Source organism: Pristis pectinata, chromosome 22 (assembly GCF_009764475.1).
Source record: "Pristis pectinata isolate sPriPec2 chromosome 22, sPriPec2.1.pri, whole genome shotgun sequence".
Lineage (NCBI taxonomy): Eukaryota > Metazoa > Chordata > Chondrichthyes > Rhinopristiformes > Pristidae > Pristis > Pristis pectinata.
Window position 1 is genome coordinate 9,848,316 of NC_067426.1, and position 24,335 is coordinate 9,872,650.

At 38.9% G+C, this 24,335-nt stretch overlaps 1 protein-coding gene across 2 annotated transcripts; it reads right to left on the reverse strand.

The window, feature by feature from the left end:
* LOC127581848 (lysosomal-associated transmembrane protein 4A-like) lies at positions 1-23,243 on the reverse strand. 2 transcript variants are annotated; one of them, XM_052036642.1, is made up of 7 exons: positions 23,093-23,243; positions 16,776-16,884; positions 12,312-12,388; positions 7,535-7,666; positions 5,220-5,315; positions 3,465-3,563; positions 1-2,199 (listed from the first exon to the last, which is right to left on the reverse strand). In XM_052036642.1, the coding sequence occupies exons 1-7, from the start codon at positions 23,186-23,188 to the stop codon at positions 2,086-2,088; spliced, it is 723 nt and encodes a 240-aa protein (XP_051892602.1). In that variant the 5' UTR covers positions 23,189-23,243; the 3' UTR covers positions 1-2,085. The 2 variants fall into 2 exon arrangements, with proteins under 2 accessions (XP_051892602.1, XP_051892603.1); XM_052036643.1 differs by lacking the exon at positions 5,220-5,315 and having other exon boundaries at positions 2-2,199.
* Positions 23,244-24,335: the final 1,092 nt, after the last annotated feature.

Sequence of the window (24,335 nt, forward strand, 5' to 3'; positions counted from 1 at the left end):
TGTATTGACTGTATAATTTATTCATGGAAATAAGCTAATTTTACAGAAGAACCAACTTAAAAAAATCATTTGTTACTGATTGCACTAAATGTGAGAACAGCTGCAATTGCCACAGTTCAGCCACAACATAGTGCCACAGATGTCAAAATGTTATAGAAACCTTCAAATATACAAGGAACGATTGCATTGTTTGTACAATTTTACAGTTCAAATCTAAAAGGGCACATTTAAATCTTACAAGTCTTAACCATTTCAATGCTCCCCATCTTTTTCTCACAAGATGTGGAGTTTAAACAATGAAGAACTAATAATGAAGCTAATGCTCCTTTTTAAATGGTCTATACCACTGATAAATTAGGAATTTTTATAAACAGACTGAATGATTTCACTTAAAGCACAAATTATATGCATATTATAGAAACAGCTGGGAAATAAACAGCAAAATACTTCAGCTGTCTATACAAAGCCTTTACACTAAAATGCACACAATCAGAAAATTGTAATAGCTAATGAAAGCGTCTGAAGCTTTCATACATAGCCCTTTCAAGTGGAAAAAAAATCATCTTTTTGTTTTTTAAGCTTCTCTACATGAAGGATTTAACCACATCAACCTTAAGGGAGCAGATATTTTCCCCCTTACAAACCAGTGGCAAAAATCAAATACATACAAAAGGTGTAGTTTAAGTTTTCATTCAAAGTAATTAACAGCAAGGCATCTTTCTCCCTTCTATCTGATCCAAATTCACATGGAAATAAAGCAGAGGCTACAGTTAAGCAACCAATTCAGATGGCCTTATTTTGCCTTGCTCATCTATCACGTGTAATTGCACAAATACTTGGTAGCCAATGTTAATCTCAGTCATTCAAACATGAGCATCTTTATTACTTTGAATGAAAGGATTGTAATGTTTCATGTCTGCTTTCAGTCAACTAGGCAATTAGAATCTGCTTTGTAAGAACAGCACACAAGGAGCTCACTTGACAAATGGGTTCTGCTGTGTTGTGCCTCAGTTGGCAACTGATTTGAGAATTTCCTACTAGACAAAAATCCACTGAAGCTCGAATCTTCTACAATCAAACTTCGATATATGCAAACATGCCACACTTTCTTTATGATTGATGATTGCAGTACGGGAGACAGACAAAGCAATATGTCCCATAAATTCAGGTGCTTCTCCAGTATTCAAAAAATTGCATGTTGGTCCATGAAAAAATGATAGTTTAAAAACCTAAAGGATTGTTGAATTAGGCTGTAATGCTTTTTTTTTGCTCAACTATAATATCCAAGCTGTTAGAAAGTAATTCCTGAGTTGTGGCCATCATCTGATGACTGTCAGAAGTATACTTTGGTGCCAGTGAGGATCTTGAATATAACTAGCAGATAAGGAAAAACACAATGGGAAATGGATCTTTCTCAGCTAGTAAATTGGTTTTAAAGACTATAGTGCCTCATGGGTCAAAGTCTTAGTACATGAAGGGGGAAGAAAAGTGTGCAGTCATTATCCACTCAAAATTCATTCCCAATGACCTGTTGATGCCATTTCTAAAGAAGTTACACTCATTGGTCTAGAACTTTTGGGATGGATTTCAATTGTCAATAGTAAATATAGTCAGTTGCATCTGCTGAGTATTTCCAGGTTTCTTTTGCTTTTATTTCAGGATTTGTAGGCTGCTTCTCAGTTTGACATAATGTCCATCAAATTATCTGGGAAAACACCTGCGGTGTCCAGGAATGGATGACCATGACCCAGTACTTAGTATGACTAGTTGGCTTTAACTTTTAACATTGAATGTGCCAATTTAAATACACAAGCATGGTTTCAATTGCTGTCAGTATCAGAATTAGCTATTTAACAAGTACAATGGACACTACTCTCTGCACCCAAACTGTCCCCACTTGTTTAGGTTTTGAGATTATTTACATTTACACAACACAAACCCTCAAAAATCACATGTAACAATTATAAAGCACATTCATTGCAAATAGAATATTGCTTCCTAAGCTCTGGATTTTACCTAGTACAATATTGTTAACATTTTCCATAGTTAATGAACATACAAATGTTCACGTCAGGCCACTGTAAATTACATTGGTGTGTAGGAAGGTGGAAATTCCTTGAACGGCAATTCTGGTGCTTTCTTTACAACCTCCTCATGTAATGGCAACTTCATAATATCTTTGTATGCTGGTGGCCGAGTCTGGATGAGAAATAACTTTCATTACACACTGATATTGGTGAATAAAATTCAAATAAATGGGAGAATGCATCAATTCATGTAAGTGTGCAAAATAATGGACTTTTCAAAAGGTTACAATACCTCATATAATCAACATACCCAAACAAATGATGATAGAATTTGTAGGCATAATATGGATTTACAGAAGCATGAAGTAAATACATTTCAAATGGCACAAAGCAAAGCAGAATACAACAAAAGCTGTTAATATACTACAGCTGTTTATCTACCCTGAAATCATATATATCAGCTATTTTTTTTTATTTCTATAAATGATGTGGGTAATTTATAACTGTCTAAACTAAACTATACTCACTATTGATTTTTCGGTTTACCTCCTTGCGAAGATGCCTCCTATTTGAAAAACCCAAAGAAACAATTTATATATTCAAGACTGAAACTACGTACTAAACAAAGGGAAGTTTACTCTGATGCCCAACAAACACAAATTAACTCTAAATTGAATAGGCATTTATCACCTCCATTTGTTCCCATTGACATTTCTCACTTCCTTTAGTCAATGAAACCAGTACCATGCTATAGTCTTGTAGTAGTAGTAAAGTACAATACAAGTGAAAACTTGGTAATTATACCACCCCAAAGCACGAGCAAGCCCATTTGATTCACTGGTTCTTGGGCCAGATAAACTTAGCTGGGGCACATGTAGTTAAAGGGTTGTGGGAGAGGGGAAGGTGAAGAGATGCTACAGACACATCTCCTTCTGATTGCCATTTAGCAACTTTAAATTGTACATACATTCAATTTGGTTACAATAATCCTGATGCTCGAGTAACACACAGACATTTCGCTATGACAGATCGTCAGTAGGGGAAGTATCTGATCTCTGTTTTTTTTAAAAAGGAAGGGAAGAGTTGAGAGAAGTACAGCAACCTAAATTTCTCAGTGAAAATTATTCTAATTATGGGTAAATTTCCATCAGTTTAACCATGTGCATTATCACAAGTTCTTACCAATTTCACAAAAGTCCACCCCTTTAACATTAACCAGTGGAAGTGCATATATAACACGTCAACATGGTTCACAGCCAAAATCTCCAAGGGCTCAGCTTCTGATAGAAGTACTATTAGATGCAGACCACATAGTTTATGGAGTGCAAAAAAACCTCTAATGAGATGTATAACTACTGATCATACCCAAATGAAGGAAGGCAGCATATTTAATATACCAATCTATTTTCAGCTCACTGATCATCAAGTTCAACGAACCCGGGAACGAAGGTCAAGGAGAGTGTCCACCAGGCTGCTCTCTTGTTCCAATTCCTTCATAAACTTGAAGCAGTTCCATACAGCATTGATTAAGAAGCACTAGAGTCAAAAATCAGAAGATGATTTGGGTCACAATACTTAGTTTAGAGAGATACAAGAGACTTTAATTTGTATATGTCCATGAATATCGAATCAGAATTTGAAAAATAGCTTGATCATTTTAATTGAAATTGCCAAGCAGTAAATAAAAGTACAAGGTTTGGTAGGCAGCAACATATTAAATCTCTTTAAAGTTATTGCTGGTTAGTTTACACTGAACTTTGTTGAGGCAGGTAAACAATGAGCAAAACTCAAGTAGCTTTTGAATAGGTGAGTGTTACTTTGCATTTTAATCCTCCTTCCCCTTGTTCTGTTCTCAGATATTACAAATAAATAGCACTTTTCAGTTTGAGGAAAAGGTTTATTTCCAAAGCAAACTATTTGTGTTTTCTCAATGGAAGCTGTCTGACGTGTCAATCACCCCTAGTGCTTCAGTAACACTTTTTACTTGATTTATTAAAGAAACAAAGATTTCAAAAAGAAATAAAATTCAATTATTGCTGTATAGATTTAGTGTAATGACAATCTGAACTTGAATTTACCACATTAGCCTCCAAATATTACAATAGCACATACTTCCAAGCAAAAAGGTGGCAAGTACCATCATGTTCTTTGGTCAGGACACACCATCCAGATTGCAGAAGTACCAACTTTTATTAACCAGGGATAAGAATTGAAACAGATAATGGAACTTCCACTTTAAAAGTAACAGGTGCATGTTCTAAATTTACCACAGTGGGGCAGCACAGTGGCACAGCCAGTGGAGCTGCTGTTGCATAGCTCCAATGACCCAGATTCAAACCTGACCTTTGGTGCTGCATGGAGATTGAATGTTCTTCCTGTGGCTGTGTCATTTCTCCAGGGTGCCTGGGTTAAATACGTGCAAGTTAGTAGGTTAATTGGTCACTGTAAATTGAGCCCATTGTGTAGATGAGGGGAATCTCGAGGAGAGTTGCAGCCACATACAGAGAATAGGTTACAGGGAAAATTAGTGGGGATCACTGCCATTCAGGACTAAGAGGGGAAAATGTCTTCACCTGGAGTATCATTAAGTGTTGGAATTTTTTTTTAAACCCAAGAGTGATGAGTATATTCAAAGCAGAGATTGATAGATTTTTTGATGTTAGGGGAATCAAGGAAAAAAGGGGTTAGTGCAATAAAATGACATGGATGCAAGATCACCAATGACTATTGGATGGCAGAACAGACTTGAGGAGGTTCAAGAGAGAAGCAGGAGTAGACCACGATTTTTTCAGAAAATTTTGAATGGCTAAGCGGCTCTTCGGTTTTTAAGCAAAACGTTAACTAGGAGACACACATTGTATTATTTTTCAGACGATTGTTCATATAAATATTTGGAACTAGAAAGTAATATGTGGAAAGAGATACTAGTCTTTGATGGAAGATAATTACGAGCACCAGATACAGAAGGAGGCCATTTAGCTGTTGTATCCTTAATCCCAGGAATTACAACACATCCACTTTAACACAGGCAATATCAAATAGCTTCCAGATGGACCCCAGATACATACACATTACATTGTGAGCTATTAAAACAATATAGTGATCATCCCGAAAATATTTGTTCAAATTAACATTGTTTTATCTTAAGACACCAACATAAATTTGATATTCAGCAACATTTGTATTTCTTACCTTCAGAAGCATAACTGTTATGAACATAAGTGAATACATAACCATTGCTTTGCCGGAGCCTGGACCTGAAATAGCTTCTCTTTCTGGGAAATAAAACTTAGCAAGAAAAATATAACTTACTTAAAAATACAAGTCATATAAATATAGCACAAGTTCTTCATACCACTCACTCTTCCTTTGGATGTTAAAACAGTAACAGTTTAATGGAGTTACCAATTATAGGCACTGTAACTCAGTGGAAATCAAACCGATAGGATGAATATCCCTTCTGTACACCAGCTATAAAGATTCCCTGTGATCAAACAAACATGTGGACCACTTCAAGTAAAAACAAATATTTTATTCCACCTGGGCAACTAAATTCCTTAATTACAGAAAAGTAGCAGCAAGCATCTCTCTTCAAAAGTTAGTAAATTAACACATCTCAGGGTATATTTTGAGATTAGAATCTCTGCATTAATGTCGCAATTATAGAACAATCCAATCAATTCGAAAATCAAGAATGTGAGATTATATACCTTTAAGGAAATCTAAAAAAGCAGCATTTGTGGCATCTTTAATGTATGAAAAAATTCCAATAGATTTCACAGGAGCAAAGATTGTACAAGTGAAAATTAACAGCAAATCAAAAATAGACTAACAGGACCAACTAAACAAAAGAGAGGTAGCCTTTAAGGAGCATATCACAGAGCGAGGTGGAGAGCAGACAAAATTTAGAGGGGGAAATTTCACTGTGGGGGGACATGGATGACTGAAAACACTACTAATGTGATAGAAGAAGAATACATGTGGCCAAATCGGAGGAAGTTCTCGGAAGATTGCAGGGCTGCAGGAAATTATTTAAAATTGGAGTCAGCAAAGCTTCGGATGATATGAAGGAGGTTGAGGTTTTAAAATGAGAGGCATTGAATCATCACAAGTCTGATAACACAGTTCTGACAGAGGTGCAGGACCTAACGGGGATTAGGATATGAATAATGCAGGTTTATTTCCAGGCTGGAGGGATACAAGAGTAGATTAGAGTTTTAACAATAGATCACTTGAGGTGCAGCACAGATGTGTGGAAGTAGACATGTTGTGATAGAGGTGATAATAGGATCAGGGATTTGGCTCAAGATCAAATAGGCCAACCACATTTCCAACAGCCTGGGTCAGTTTGTAACAGCAGACTGAGAGGAGTCAGATTCTCTCAAGAGGAAGGATTAGGGTCAGGCATGAGCAAAGTGAATTGCATTCAGTTGGTGTTTAATTGAGGAAATTAACACTTAACTGGTCATTAGTCACAGTAATTTGAACAGTTTCCTATTAATTCTGCAGATTAGCTCCACTTCCATGGGAAGTTTGTTGACTATATTGGGGCAGGCACGGTAGTGTAGCGGTTAGCGTAACGTTTACAGTGCCAGCGACCCAGGTTCAATTCCAGCCACTGTCTGTAAGGAGTTTGTACATTCTCCCCGTGTCTGCGTGAGTTTCCTCCAGGTGCTCCGGTTTCCTCCCACATTCCAAAGATGTAAAGGTTAGGAAGTTGTGGGCATGCTATGTTGGCCCCCAGAACACTCTACGCAAAAGGTGTACCTCACTGTGTGTTTTGATGTACATGTGACCAATAAAGATATCTTATCATGTCACTTGCCTGCCCCATACCAGATTCCCAAAAAAGACACACTACTCCCAGCTCTGCTACCCATAGGAGTTAACCAGGAAGCCAGAGGAAAAGGCAGCATTGTTAAATGATTGAGAAAGTGACGATATGGTAGGTCCAGCAGTACATATGGCACCTGGATACCTCATCTTCAGATGGAGGGAAGCATGCAAGATATAGTTGAATAATAGTTGGCGGCCAAGGGTAGTTACTAGGAATTCCTGATGTTAGTGGTAGATTAAGAGGAGACACTGCCAGAGTTTCTTCTATGACAAGGTGGAACCAGAAGATAGCATTCCCACTCAATTGAACGACAAATATGTTTTGCAGGAGACTGAAATAATCAATTGTGCCAAAAGCTATAATAGTGGATAACGAATGACGCTGCACCATTCTCAGTCACAGGGGATACCACTTGTGACTTTGTACAGAGGAGGGGTTCAAACATAAATTGCAGGGAACATGCCTGTGGAATGAGAAGGCAACAACAGACAGCAAGGACTGACAGAAGATGGTGTGTCTTTTGACAAGAGTATGATAACAATACATTTCTAAAGGAGGGGAACAGTACCCAAGGCATTAACCGCAATCTAATAAATACAAGCTAGAGAGGAACCAAAAGCATTCATTTTCAAATGGGAAATCCAGAACGACAAGCTAGATAGGCACTTACCACATTTTGAACATAATGCTTGATATGTACATATTCTGGTAGCTCAACATAGATGCCAAGTACTTCTATGCAATAGATGGTGAAGTCCACTACCAGGTAAATTATAAATGGAGTCAGAAAATGTGTATAATACTAAATCAGAAAATAAACATGGAAAAAAGTAATCAATAGCAGTACTAAGATCCTCATATCTGAGAGGGTTAGGTAAATTTGAGGACTGAAATACTTACTCATGCAAAATGTTACTTCATACTTCGACTGCCAGCACAATTCATCCAAAATTGACCAAATCAGTGCAAGATTTTATAGCATTTCATGTGCATGCTCCATAAGTAAAAATTAAGTTTTGTCATTATACTAGAGACATGTCCTACCCACAAAACCAGCCACATTCAAATCACCATGATGAGTGTCCATTAATTGCAGACAATTGTATACCTCTGTTTTTTTTAAATAAGAGGGTTATATTTTAAGAAGGGCAAAACATGGAAGGGGATGATAAGCATCTTCTAAAAGCTTTCAAAAAGCTAATTTACAAATTGATTATTAGACATTTTTGTTTATAAATCCATCTATCACAGAAGGCTGACTCAATTTGCCAGGCATATAGTTTGAATCAATTCACCTCTTGCCTCATTTCTTTTCATCACCTCTAAAGGACTAGAAGATGGCTGTTAGGTGATTGACTGTTATTCAGTTGAATCCTTTGGTAGGCAGATACAGGCCCAAAGGTATTTGTGAGGGGTGGTCAGGCATAACAAGGAGCATAACCCACCACTGAATCCATGCCTTGCCTCTATCCTCAAATTCACCATAGCCCATTGAATGTCAGTCCATTAAATACAAATGCTGAGATTATTCTGATCTTTTTCTTTACATTCTAAAATCACAATAAATAACAAACTTTTTTTTTACATAAAGAGTCTTTCATGATCTCATGACACCCCAAAACATTAAATAGCCAACCAAGTATTCAGAAGTGCAAACATTATTGTAACATAGGAAATATGCTTCACAATTTGAACAAATTAAGGCTCCAAAAATAACATTGTCTGGACAATCCCTTCTGGTGGTAGTGGTGAAAGGATAGTTAGCCAGGACAACTCTACAATTCTTTGAATCATGATAATATGTTTTATAACCATAAGAGATTCACATCATACTACACTTAGGGACCAAGCCTACATATAAAGCATCTAATTTTACACCAGTTATCATGCCCAAGCATTTCCTCAACAGCTTTAGAATGGAACTCTAAATGGCATACTGGTGGTGTTTTAAGAGGGGTGAAACTTAGAAATATTGTTGCAATTGTACAGGGTACTGGTGAGGCCACACCTGGAGTACTGTGCACAATTTTGGTTCCATTTTTAAGAAAGGATATACTGGCATTGGAGGCAGTTCAAAGGAGATTTGCTAGGCCAATTCCTGTGATGAGAAGTTTGTCCTAACACAAGTGGCTAAGGAAATTAGACCTATATTCTTTGGAGTTTAGAAGAATGAGGAGTGATCTTATTGAAACTTATAACATTCAAAGGGAGCACAACAGGGTATATATTAAGATGCTCCCACTAGTGGATGAATCTCAAATGAGAGGGACCATGGCTACAAGATTGGGGGGTGGTCATTTAGAACTGAGGTGCACAGGAACTTCTCTCCCCATTTTCTACACCAGAGGATTGTAGAAGCTTGATCAATGGGGGTATTTAAAGAGGAAGTAGTCTTTTTCCCCCCCAAAAGAAAAGATCATGGAATTGAAGGCTCTGGGGAACTGGCACAGAACAGGAGATGAGGCAGATGGTACAAATTAATCAGTCATATTGAATGGCAGAGCACGTTTGAGGGGCTGGGTGGCCTACCCCTGCTCTTATTTTCGTATGTTATTAGGTGGACGTAAAACATTCCACATTCGTGCTTTTCCAACAGAGGAGTTGTTAGTGGTGTACTGTTCAATGTTTATCCATCAACCAACGCCATTAAAACACAGCAATAGTATTATAAGAATGTGTTTGTAGAAACTGACGTGCATAAATTTACCTCTGCATTTGCATTTCTATTGTTATAACAGTTCCCAAGAAAATGTGCTCTTTCATATTTTGGTGAAGGAGCAATGGAGACAGTAATGGCCAGGCTTCTCCTGGCATTCATGTATTGATAACAAGAACCCCATGATACTAGTTAAAATTGTAACCACTTTGATCCTAAATGAAAAAAATTGACCTTAATTGAAGGACAAGAATTACAATATCAGGGACACTCAGCAGGTCTTGCAGCATCTGTGGAGAGAAAATCAGAATTAACATTTCAGGTTAATTAGTGTCTTTCCTGACAGACGCTGCCTGACTTGCAAAGTATCCCTAGAATTTTGTTTCTATTTCAGATTTCCATCATTTTAAGTTTTTTTTTGCTTTGTAACTTCTGTGAATCTAAAAAAAAGGTTCGAAAAGTTAGAAAAAGTTCACTTCTTTCAAGTAATACTATTCCAGGAGATATGACCAATGACCCAAACACTTACTGGTGTTGGAAAGGGAATACAAAATAATATATACTTTCATCCAAAATGTAATAGACAGAATCAGCATACAAGTGCAAATCTAATTAACCACTAAAGGTAATTGCTCTATCCAGTTTGGACAATGCAAATATAATATTCCAATGATTTTCCACAAGACCACTTATGCAATAAACAACTGATAATTAGCTTTAAATGCAGAGCAGTAGATTTGTAGCTGGAAAAGTACAAGGGCATTTTTGCTTGATTACCTAGTGAAAAGACATTCATGGAAACATAGAAAACAGAAGCAGAAGTAGGCCATTTGACCCTTCAAGCCTGCTCTGCCATTTAATGTGGTTATGACTGATTGTCCAAACTCAGTATTGTGTTCCAGCTTTCTCTCCATATTCCTTGATCAGTCCATCCTTAAAACCAATATCCAACTCCTTCTTCAATATATTTAATGATGCATTTTCAACTGCCTTCTGTGGTAGAGAATTCTACAGGTTCGCCACTCTCTGGGAGAAGGAATATTCCCTTATCTCATTTAAAGTGGCTCACTACTTGTCCTTGGACTGTAACCCTGTTCATTTAGTTCTCCCTAACAGCAATGTGGGTATGTCCACACCTCAAGGACTGCAGCTGTTCAAGGCAGCAGCTCACCACCATCTTCTCAAGGGCAACTATGGATAGGCAATTAAATGCTGGCTCAGCCTGCAAAGCCCACATTGTGTGTGTGTGTGTGTGTGTGTGTGTGTTTCCCATTTCCCTTATATCCTTATTTATGATAAAACCAAAGTATGAATTCAATCGATCAGCCATTTCTTTGTTCCCATTATAAATTTCTCCATTTCTGATAGCAGGGACCTCAATTTGTCTTCACTAATTTTTATCTCTTCACATGTCTACATAAGCTGCTACACTCAGTTTTTAATGTTCTATGCAAGCTTACTCTCATAGTCTATTTTCTCTTCATCTTCAATTTCTTTGATCACTTTTGCTGAATTCTAAACTGCTCCCATTCCTTAGGTTTGCTAATTTTCCAGGCCTTTTAAAAAAAAATTCTCCTCCTTAGATTTAATGCCATCTCTAACTTTTGAAATCAGTGCTTCACTCACCTTCCTTGTTTTATTTTTGCACTAGACAGGAATGGACAATTGTTGCAATTCATTCACATACTCTTTAAATACTTGCCTTTTCACTGTTAACCCTTTAAGTAACATTTCCCAATCATAGCCAATAAATACCTTCATAATTTTATTTAGACTTGGGACCCTAATCATTGAATCAACCCTTTTATTCTCCATACTAATGTAGAATTCTATCATGTTATACCTGTTCTCCAGGGGACCTCACACAACATGGCTGTTTATTAGTCCTTTCCCATTACACTGGTGACAGGGCTCAAAAAGGCAAATGTAAAATGTGAAGCCTCCTTTTTCTTATTGTTCATGCTCTACTTGCACATCTTTCAGAGTGCAAAAACAAAGACTTTCTCCTTATGCTTATTTTCTTCATAATACCAAATGTTTGAAACTTTTGATCTTTTCCATTCCAGTCAATATGTTCCATCTATAAACTTTCCTCTTTTTTTGTAAAATCTATTTCTGGATAGCCAAAACATTGCATATACAAATTTTCTACCAAACTGCAGGGGAAGGAAATAGAGCTTAGCTGGGGAATACGGAGGCTAAGTGGGTCAGGACGTCAGGTCATTTCAAAGCTATGAATGGAAGAATGGGTTCAAGTTTCACAATCAGCTTATGGGACTTTGGCATGTGATTGTACTCATAGAGGAAGAAAGGGAAAATGTTATGAACTTTTATAAATCTATATGAATGGGAAGCAAGACTTGTACTGCTGTAGTTCTGCCTTTATGCTGAGGTAGCACTTTGACACCAGTACTTCCTTTTGTACCTGGTCAAAACAAACCTCTGAATATACGGATAGCTGTTCTTGTCAAGTTTAATATTATAGGAAGTCATCTACCCTGCTGAATTCTACCCATATGAAAAACAAAGGCCAAGGATTATCATTTTACAGAGACACCTTTGCATTAGATTCATTTAGCTAGCCAGCCATTGTAGCACCACATCTTTTGTATTGCCATCATGATTGAAGAATGATTAGCATCCTCATACTGGCAATCATCTTACCAGATGTATTAGTTTGTGCTAATATAGTTTTTATCTTATATAAAAATGCTTGTGGCTTTGCATGATGTAAACGGACCTTTACAGATAATTTCTTGCTAACTTTACCCTACAACTAGTAGATCCTTACCTTAATAATTCCATAAACTCCTAGGCCACTGACAGCAGTCAGGAAAATGTCAAGCATAAGAGATGCAAAACTGTCCACTGAAAGACACGGTACATTTTTATATATTAATAGGAAATGTCTGTGAATACTGTCAGCATACTGCAAAAATTAATCATCAAATCAAATGGATCATTGCCATAGGAGTGATAGACACTATACATCAATTTTACTCAAGTGTCCCATTCATAGAACTATATTTTAATTGAATTAATGCAATAGATCAATTAGCCTAAGTATTAACAATTCTAAGATTGTGAATTGAAATTGTACTTGGAAAAAAAACCTTGCATTTATATAGCACCTTTCACAACCACAAGATGGTCCTTAAGTGCTTTACAGCTAATAAAATGCAGCAATCCTTTGATAGCAATCTTTTAGGAATGATAATTTAGGGCCAAATATTGTCCAAGACACTGGAATAACTGATTAGGAAAAAGAAAGGAGGCATACGCTAGGTTTAGACAGGCAGGATCAAACGAATCCCTCAATGAGTGTAAGAAAAGTAGGAGTACACTCAAGAGGGAAATCAGGAGGGCAAAAAGAGGGCATGAGATGGATCTGGCAGGAAGGTCAAGGAAAGTCCCAAGAGATTCTGCAGGCATATTAAAAAAGCAAGTGAGAGGCTCTCAAAAATGAAATATTGAGAGTCCAGTATATTCCTGTTAGAATAAAAGGCAAGACTAGCAGGTTTAGGGAATCTTGATTATTGATGGATATTGAGGCCCTGGTAAAGAAAAAGGTGGCATATATCAGGTACAGGCAGTTAGGATCAAATGAGGTGCTCGAGTATAAGAAATGCAAGAGAACACTTGAGAGAGAAATCAGGAGGGCAAAAAGAAGACATGAGGTTGCTCTGGCAGACAAGGTGAAAGAGAATCCCAAGGGTTTCCATAGCTATATTAAGAGCAAAAGGGTAGCAAGGGACAAAATTGGTCCTCTTGAAGATCAGCATGGTCATCTATGCATGGAGCCAAAAGAGATAGGGGAAATCTTAAATGAATTTTTTTTGCATCTGTATTTACTCTGGAGACAGACATAGTCGAGAAAACTGAGGCAAAAGAGTAGTAAGGTCATGGACTGTATCTGGATTACAGAAGTAGTAGTGCTGGCTGCTTGAGGCAAACAAAGGTGGATAAATCCCTACAGCCCTACAAGGTGTCCCCTCAGACCTTGTGGGAGGCTAGCACAGAAATTGCAAGGGCCCTGGCAGAGATATTTAAAACGTCCTTAGCCATGGATGAGGTGCCGGAGGACTGGAGGATTGGTATTAGTTTATTATTGTCACTTGTCCGAGGTACAGTGAAAAGCTTGTCTTACAAACTGATCATACAGGTCAATTCATTACACAGTGCAGATACATTGAGTTAGTACAGAGTGCATTGATGTAGTACAGGTAAAAACAATTACAGTACAGAGTAAAGTGTCACAGCTACAGAGAAAGTGCAGTGCAATAAGGTGCAAGGTCACAACAAGGTAGGTCATGTGGTCATAGTCCATCTCATTGTATAAAGGAACCATTCAATAGTCTTATCGCAGTGGGATAGAAGCTGTCCTTAAGTCTGGTGGTACGTGCCCTCGGGCTCCTGTATCTTCTACCCGATGGAAGAGGAGAGAAGAGAGAATGACTCAGGTGGGTGGGGTCTTTGATTATGCTGGCTGCTTCACCAAGACAACAAGAGGTAAAGACAGAGTCCGAGGAGGGGAGGCTGGTGTCCGTGATGCGCTGGGCTGTGTCCACAGCTCTCTGCAGTTTCTTGCAGTCCTGGGCAGAGCAGTTACCATACCAAGCCGTGATACATCCAGATAGGATGCTTTCTATGGTGCATTGGTAAAAGTTGGTGAGAGTCAAAGGGGACAAACCAAATATCTTTAGCCTCCTGAGGAAGTAGAGGCGCTGGTGAGCTTTCTTGGCCATGGCATCTATGTGATTTGACCAGGACAGGCTGTTGGTGATGTTCACTCCCAGGAACTTGAAGCTGTCAACCCTCTTGACCTCAGCACCATTGACGTAGACAGGTGCATGTACATCAAGAAAGGCTTGAGGAATAAGCCGGGAAATTATAGGCCGATGAGCCTGATGTCAGTCGTGGGTAAATTATTGGAAGGTATTCTAAGGGACAGGATGTACAAGTATTTGGATAGACAGGGCCTGATTAGGGATAGTCAACATGGCTTTCTGTGTGGTAGGTCACGTCTAACCAATCTTATAGAGTTTTTCGAGGTTACCAAGAAGATCGATGAGGGAAAGGCAGTGGACGTTGTCTACATAGACTTTAGCAAGGCCTTTGACAAATTCCTGCATGGGAGGCTGTTCCAGAAGGTTAAGCTGCTTGGCATCCAGGATGAAGTAGCCAACTGGATTCAACATTGGCTTAGCGGGAGAAGCCAAAGAGTGGTAGTAGATGATTGTTTCTCTGACTGGAGGCCTGTGTCTAGTGGTGTGCCGCAGGGATTGGTGCTGGGTCTGTTGTTATTTACCATCTATATGAATGATTTAGATGATAATGTGATAAACTGGATCAGCAAACTTGCAGGTGACACCATGACTGGGGGTGTAGAGGAAGGCTATCAAAGCTTGCAGCATGATTTTGTAGGTAAGTGGGCTGAAAGACGGCAGATGGAATTTAATGCATACAAGTGAGAGGTGTTGCACTTTGGGAGGACAAACCAGGGTAAGACTTACACAGTGAATAGTAAGGCTCTGAGGTGTGTGGTAGAATGAAGGGACCTGGGAATACAGATCCATAGTTCCTTGAAAGTGGCGTCACAGGTAGATAAGGTCGTAAAGAAAGCTCTTGGCACTTTGGCCTTCATAAATCAGGGCACTGAGTACAAGAGTTGGGATGTTACGTTGAAGTTGTGCAAGATGTTGGTGAGGCCGAATTGAGTATTGTGTGTAGTTCTGGTCACCTACCTATAGGAAAGATATTGATAAGCTTGAAAAAGTGCAGAGAAAATTTACAAGGATGTTGCCAGGACTTGAGGACCTGAATTATAGGGAAAAGCTTGAACAGGTTAGGACTTTATTCCCTGGAGTGTAGGAGATCTTACAGAGGTATACAAAATTGAGGGGTATAGATAGGGTGAATGCATGCAGGCTTTTTCCCCTAAGGTTGGGTGAGACTAGAACTAGAGGACATAGGTTTAGGATAAAAGGTGAAATATTTAAGGGGAATCTGAGGGGGGAGCTACTTCATTCAGCGGGTGGTGCGAGTGTAGAACAAGCTGTCAGTGGGACTGATAGAGGCGGGTTCAATTGTAACGTTTAAGAGAAGTTTGGATAGGTACATGGATGGGAGGGGTTTGGAGGGATATGGTCCAGGTAGATGGGACTAGGCAGAAGATCAGGTCGGCATGGACTAGATGGGCCAAAGGGTCTGTTTCTTTGCTGTAGTACTCTATTTTTAGCCATGAGTGAAGTTCCAGAAGATTAGAGGGTGGCTCACATGAGTGTTGTCTACATTCGAGAGCCTGAGTTATAAGGAGAGGTTGGGCAGGCTAGGACTTTATTCACTGGAGCGTATGAGACTGAGAGGTGACCTTATAGAAGTGTATAAAATCATGAGGGGCATAGATAATTTTCCCCCCAGGTAAACTGAATCAAAAACTAGAGGGCATAGGTTAAGGTGTGAGGTGAAAGATTTAAAAGGAACCCCAGGGGAACCTTCTTCATACAGAGGGTGGCGCATATAGGGAAGGAGCTGCCAGAGGAAGTGGTTGAGGCAGGTATAATAACAACATTTAAAAGACACTTGGACAGGTACATCGACAAGAAAGGTTTTGAAGGCTATAGGCCAAACACAGGCAAATGGGACTAGCTTGGATGGACATCTTGGTCAGCATGGACCAGTTGGGCAGAAGGTCCTGTTTCCGTGCTGTATTACTCCATGACTCTAAATGCATGCTACTGAATATTCGTTGATATAGTGCCACAGAACCTTGTACACCCACTTGAGGGGCAGATGGGACTTTAGTTTAACATCCCATCCAAAAGACAGAAGCTCTGATGACAAAGCACCTTCTTAGAACTACACTGGAACATCAGCCCAGATCTGTACTCGTCCCCAAACCTACAATTTTGACTCGGAGTCAGAGGTACTCAAATTCTCAGGCTATTTTATTATATGTTTTACCACCATTTTTAAACCTGTGCTTATCAGGCCAAGAAAATGATTTAAAAGGTTATTCAACAGAGGAGATGTGATCCAAATGGGCAACAGGACCACTCAGGATAAATGGGTTAGCAACCTTCAGATAATTTAACAATAGCTGCCAAAACAAGTCATTTTAGCATGTCTTTTTCCTTCTCCAAATAATCTACAATTCTAGAAGAAATGGATATTCTACTTGTGAATAACATTTAAGATTTTCTAACCTAAACTGCATGAAAAAAATCAAGACAAAGCACACAAAATATTTACCTACCTCTGTGAAAAGCACCTTCAAAATGCAGCCCAATCAAAGAAACATCTACTTTTGAATCTGGCCTGAATAATCTCACCAGTTCAAATCCAGCCATTACTGTCCAAACAACCTATCAGAATACAAAGCATTTTGCTATTATCTAATGTGTATATTAATAGCAGTCATTCTGCAAACATTGGGCAAGAGTGAACACTATACGTTCAGGTGTCTTTGTTTGCAGGATAATATAAATTTAAGAAATAAAATTTCTCCTTAAAACCTCCACAAGAAGTGGGGAGAGGGTCTTCTGCAGTGAGTTGTCAAACATCTACCCAAATGAAAGACGAGCAGATGAATTTTTAGTTGAAATAGAAGAAAGATATTCTTACTGTCTGCTGTAGACACACAAGGCAGAGTAGTTTTCAACATATTAAAAAAATTCATTAAGTACAACTGCAATGATTTATTTGCATGCAAGCATCTTGGGTTCATCATATGACAAAAAGATATTAAAATATGTATCAAGGTCTAAGCTGATAACATCTCATGTTCTCAGAATGCCTTGCAGTGCTTCTTGACAAGGAAGGATTTTCAAATTGCAGCTGCAGTTAAGATATGCAAGACACAAGCAGCAAAACGTCACACAAGATCCCAGAAGGAGCAATTAAATAATGAACAGATTTAATATTATTTCGGTGATAAATATTGAACCAGGACACTGGGCAGATGCATCTGATTTTCCATTGTACCAAAGGGCTTTTTATGTCTGCTTGAGGGCATTAATATACATTGAAACATGCCTTTACACGAATACAAATCAAATTAATAATGCAATCTTGGATGCTTTATTCAGGAAAAATCCTCTCAAATTTTAAAGGCTAACAAGCAAACTCTAAGCGGGTGACAGCGACAGCCATATCATAAATCAAAAGCAAATCAGCAGTTCTTTCAATAATTGTCAATGTCCTTTTCTCTCAAGTGCTTGCCAAGTTCCCCTTTAAAGAGCAATTGGAATTATATATCAGTGGTCAGTAGTTAGTATAGTGTGATATGTCTGAAAATAAATATTTCCTGTTCTTGGACATTATAGAAGTGGCTTATAACCTTACCATTTCTGAAAACTAACTGGATTATATCCAGCCCCTTCTACATTTTAAAAAGCTTCAATCAGAATTTTTTTGTTTTGAGTTTATATTCTTAGAAAAGTAATACTTGAAAGATTAGTATTCTTTAAAGTGTTAAATGATTCTAGTCATTCTCCTGTACATCATCCCCATAGCATTGATCACCTTCACCACGTGAAAGGATCCAAACCAATAAAATTCCAATTGCTAAAGCACTGAAGTCTTAAATAGCCTAAATATATAGCTCAAGTTGTGCTCCTATAGTCATGGTCATAACACCTAAAAGTTTATTTAGTATGTTTATTTAGTAGTGCCCTTTTAGTATGCGTTTCTAGAAATGGTCTGATTTCACAATCTTCAGAAGACTAGAGACATTTTAGTGATCAAATGGTGCAATCAACATTAAAAAATTTTGGAAAGATTAGTGGAATATTACTCATAACCTGCAGTCTACCTACCAGAATTCAGGAATGCATGCATTTAATCATTAAGACATCTATAAGGAAAACTGTAGATAGTAATCCAGGGAAATGAGGTGACATACACTTCTAATCCTGATGAACAAAGTTTTATTTTCAACTTTCCCCTAGTCAAGAGCACCTTGTTTCTACAGATGCCCTTTTAAAGGGCATCTGTAGAAACAGAATTGGATTAAAAAATGAATTGAAAAGAAAAGGTGAGAATAACAGCCCAACATCCAGGTAGCATGAAGTGTCCTTCTAAAACAGAGGACAAATGGAATTTGAGACAAAAAAATTCTTGTTATTAGAGGTCAATCACCTCAGTCAAAGAACATTATTACAGAGTTCCTTGAGATAAAGTCCTAACTCCAACCATATTTAGCAGTTTTGTCAGTGTCCTCCACTCTATCATAAGATCAGTAGTGGGAATGTTTGCTGATGAGTGTGTAATATTCATTTCATTCACAATTCTTCAGACCATGAAATAGTCTACTCCAGGATGCACCAGGACCTGGCAAAGGGTTGATAAATAGCAAGTAACTTTCATATCTCAAGTAGCAGACAATGAGCATGTCAGTGCCTGATCACCATTATTGGATCACCCACCATGGGAGATCACTGTTAATGTGAAACTTAACAAATGGGACAAACCATATATGTATTTACTACAATAGTGGGTCAAAGATTGGGTATTCTGTGCAAGTTATTTGACTCTAACTCTTCAATGCGATGGTTAAATGACAGGACTAACAGGCAGCTCCAAATCACTGATGCAGAGACATTTGCTTTAATCCCATGATGGCAGATGAGGAATTTAAATTCAGTGAAATACATGAGAATTAAACAAAAATTAATCTCAAGGCCACCAGTATCCATGAAACTATAGGATGGCCAAAAAACCCATTGTCCTTCAGGGAAGAAAATCTGTCATCCTTACCTGGTCTGGTCAAAATGTGATGACAGACTCACTAATGTGGTTGATTGTTAACTGCCTATTAAGCATTTAGAAGTGAGCAATACTGGCATTGCTAGTTGTGGCTACACCCCATGGTCGAAAGAAAATCATTTGTATAGTGGAATATTCTTTATTTGCCCAGATGAAAATAATACTAAAAATATAATTCAAGACAGCAGCTCACACGCTGACTTCTCAGTCTTCTGTGGCCTGCACTATTCCAATGAAGCCCAAAGCAAGCTTGAGGAATAACACATCTCCTGATACTCTACTAAGCAGCAATTCCAGTCTTTATCCTATTTCCAGCATTTGCAATCCCCCACCCCCCAATCCTTTTCCTTTTGGAAGTTTCATGTTTATATTTTTTATTCACAGCTCTTATATTCTGCAAAAGCTCTTACTACTCAATTCTCCTGGCCCCAAATATCTCCTGTGCTCCAGCCTTCCCACCATGCCTACTTTCTCTGCCACCTTAAAAATGTTTTATCTCTAACTTTTCCCAATTCTGTGAAAAGGGAATGCTGCCTGCTATGCTGAGTTTTTCCTGCACTTTGAGTTTCGTTTCAGCGAACTATCCTGAACACACAGAATTTCACTACCTATCAATTTGTATAACTCAATCCATCCCACTTCTAGTCTCAAAGGGAGTTTGCACTTCCAATTCTTTATCTCCCCACAATCAGACACCAGGACTGATTTATGAAGGAAGCACTTTAGACAATAATTAGTGAGAGGCAATGCCAGGGATGGATTTGAAAACAAGGATGGGAATTTGAAAGAAGGATGGGAATTGGAATTTGAAACAAGGATGGGAATTGGAATTTGAAACAAGGATGGGAATTGGAATTTGAAACAAGGATGGGAATTGGAATTTGAAACAAGGATGGGAATTGGAATTTGAAACAAGGATGGGAATTTGAAACAATGTGTTGCTGATCCAAATTTGTTTCTGGGTATGCAACCACAAAAGTGATGAGTGAATGAAACTTGGAGCAAATTAGTAGACAGCAATTGAGTTCAATTTTACACAGGGTAGAATGAGAGAGACTGGCCAGGAATAGATTAAAATACTCAAGTCCACAGATAAAGACATGGGTGAGTGGAAAGAAATTGTAGAGGTGGAATTTGTCAAACTTAAGTGATGGGAGGGATATATGATCCAGAACTTTTCTTGGGCAATCAAATATGCAAGGCTGCAAACATCAATCCACTCTCACAATTGCCTGCTACAAAAGTTTGGAGTGGGGACCAATTTGTTCTCCCAATATTTAGATGAAATATTTGTTCAACAAACTGCTGAAGGAACTCAGAAGGTCAAGCAGCACCTCTGCAGGCAGAGGAATGGTCAATGTTTCGGGTTGAGATCCTACATCGGGAATGAGAGTGTAGAGGGGAGATAGCTAGTATAAACAGGTCGGGGGAGGGTTGAGACAAGGGCTGGTAGATGACAGGTGGAACCAGGTGAGGGTGGGGAATGATGGGTAGATAGAGCCAGGTAGGGAGGGGCCAGGCCAGATGATGATAAGTGGAACCAGATGGGGGGGATAGGAAAGGTAAGTCAAGAGAATAAACCCAGTTGGATAGGTGTATGGGTGATGGCAGATGGAAGCAGGTGGTGGAGGGTAATGAATCTAGGTAAAGGGGGTGGGTGGGGATGGAAAAGGTGAACAAAGGGAGGTAGAACCTAGGTGGACCAGTAGGAGAAAGAAAGGAACATAGGGGCAGTGGCTTACCTGAAATTAAAAAATTCAGTGTTCAAACCTATGAGTTGTAGGCTACCCAAGTGGAATAGGAGTTGTTGTTCTTTGAATGTGCATTTGGCCTCACCCTGGTAGCGGAGAAGGCTGGGAACAGGCAGATTGGTGTGGGACTGGAAAGGGGAATTGAAATGACATGCAACTGGAAGGTCAAGATGACTGTTGTGGACAGAGTGTAAGTGCTCCAAAAATGGTTGCCAAGTCTACACTTTGTCTCGCTGACATACAGGCTGCATTGAGAACACTGAATGTAGTAGATGAGGTTGGAGGAGGTCCATGTGAACCTCTGGCTCACCTGAAAGGGCTGTTTAGGTGCCTGGATGGTGGTGTGGGAGAAGGTGTAGGAACAAGCGTTGCACCACCTACAGTTGCAGGGAATAGTGCCGGGGTAAGGGATGAGTGAACCAAGGAGTCACGGAGAGAGTGGTCTCTGCAGAAGTTAGAAAGGGGTGCAGGAGGCAACACCAATAAGGTCATCAATGTAGCAGAGAAAGAGTTGGGAAGGGGTGTCTGAGAAGTTTGGAACAAGGACTGTTCCACATAGCCAATGAAAAGACACATGTGGCTGGGGCCTTTGAGAGTGCCCATGGCTACACCTTTGATTTGTAAAAGGTGGGAGGAATCGAGAGAAGTTGTTGAGGGCAAGAGAAAGTTCTGCCAGGTGGATGAGAATGTTATTGGAGAGGAACTGGTTGGGTCTTTGTTCCTGAAAGAAGAGGAAGGCCCGAAGACCTTCCTGATAGGGGGATATTTGTTCATCCAGTCTGATAAGGAATCTCAAGTTAGAAAGCTGCACTGAAATACATCTGGGTACAACAGTAGCACAGAGAATCAGGACATTCATTTCATGGTCCAGTTATGCTTCAAAGTGGTGTGAATGGTGATAAGGAAAACCAAAGGTGCAGGTTCAGGGCAAGGCAAAGTGAAGGATGGGGGCAGAAAGAAGGAAGAGAAGTGAAAGAGAAAGTTTAGCCCAATGAGCTAGGAAAAAGGAGAGAGAATTGTTCAATCTCAATACTTCAAGATTGAGGTGGGACTCTGAGAGATTGAGGAGAGGTTTCAAGAAGCCAATGTTGTCTTTGCATTACAGGATAATGCTGGAATAGTAAGCAGTTTTGGTAGATAAATACAGGCCTCAATTGCGTTTGTGTGATTTAGCCAAATCTAGTAGTGAATGTCTATACCCGTAGTCTGACAAACCATTCAAGTGTGCATCTCCTGGACTATAACCGGAAAGCATCCAGTTGGTTTTAAAGGCACTTGGATACCAAAAATAATGTACAGCTGATAGTAGGTATAGAAGTGCCATGCTGAATAAAGGTCAAAGGCTCGACAATTTGATATTTAAAATTATAGAGGGATGAGTACTGGGCAGATATACAAATAGGCTGGGAACATGAACACGGGTTGAGAGTGATCCAAAAAAATCATGCTTGTATGATTAGCTCTATGGATTAGTAAACCCATGGCAAGACCAAATAGATCCCAAAAGATGAAGGGGGATTGAGTTAACGGCTAGTATTTACTTCTCGATACCAAATGAAAACAAAAGTGTGGTTGAAAATAAAACCTCACCCTTTTCTCGTAAATCCACGAGAGGCAACATTGGAGAAAAAAGTGCTAACATTTAACAATGGAAACTTCATGCTTTAAAAAGTCTAAATAAAAACATTTCAATTTTCAAAGCGACATTCCGCCGGTAACAGCCGCGAGGGGCGGGGCTGACGCCCAAGGACCGTTACCGCCCGGCACTCGGCGGGAACCGGGCGTCGAAGGAAATACGCAGGTCAGCACTCTTAAACCGCCAAAACAGACCGCTCTCTCCTCACAACAGGTGGTTTTTTTATTGTTCACTACTTAATTTTAAAACAAAATTATGCTTGGCGAAAATTAAAAAAAATATGCTTGGTGAATTTTTTTTTAAAAACGGTGGCACCTCAGGCCCTTACTTCATTAACTCCCCGCTGTACTTCCATGCGGGTGAGATTCTCCACACACATTCACCTTATTTCATTATTTTGTTATAATTTCTCGCACTCACAGTGTAAGAAGCGGTCAGGATTATGCTCCCGGTTCGCACATGGCAGCAGAGGCACCTGTGGCTGCCATGGTACAAGTTGGAGACAAATCGCACCATCTTCCGCGTTGCTGTTCACTCCCTGTCTCTGTACCATGAACTAAGCTGTTACCGTGTGGAACCGGGTAGTTCAGGCTGTTTAATGTCCGTTAAACGGCGCAAGATCGAATTTACAGCTTCGCCACTTCCTGCTTCCATCCCTCCCTTCACATGACCCAACAAAGAACGAAGGATCCAAATTTTAGAAAGGGTTTAGATGTCTCCTGCCCCTTCCCTTACAATTCCTGGTGTGTCATGAATCTGCATTTACCGAACTTATTGAAAAGTTATTGTTTATACTTTGACATATGACTATCTATACTTTGATTATAAAACACCATCTGTTCTGTTGGCGATTTCACTGTCAATCAAGTTTCCAATCAGACCGGCCAATGTGATGTGTGCTATTACTGGGATGCTTTTGGTGGGTGGCAATATTTTTTGGTCCATGTTTATTAAAATACGTGATAAGAAACACATACCCCCTGCCCTCCAAGCATTTCATAAATCAAACTGAGTGAAGCATTGCAAATAGACCATATTATTTCCCAAAAATAAGTTGTGCCAGAAACGTATATACAGATTTGAGCAACATAAGCCAGTTTGGGACTCGTAGTGTTGCACTGGCTATTCAAATTATGTCACTATATTATAGATTATAGCTGTTACAAATTAAAACCATTCCAAAAATCACTGTGTTAATTGCTGAACAGCAAAACAATACCGAGTTTTAAATAGTTTTTAAAATGTATTTTTCTTTCCAAAAGGTTGAAAGATATATTGATGACACTTAACTTGCAAGATCCCAGAAAATGCAAATTAATTGTTTGAGTTGCAATTTATTTTCAGTTTATTTTGTTATTTGAAGAAAGGAATTTTTTTTATTGCAAGAATGGATTTGGGATGTGTACAGTATTGAAGCTGAAAGTATACCATTTGTACTTGTACCACATCACTCACTATTGCACTATTCAGTGTAGAAAATGTACATTGCACCCAGGCAGCACCTGTCTTGTAACCTGAAAATAAACACAATGTCAGCCGCAGATTTGAGATGGCTGACATTATGTCTTGAAGTGCAGATAAGAAACAGATCTCTGGGAACAAAAGGTAAAAATTCCATACCACCAAAATGATATGAAGCTTGATTTGACTGAAAAAATAGCAA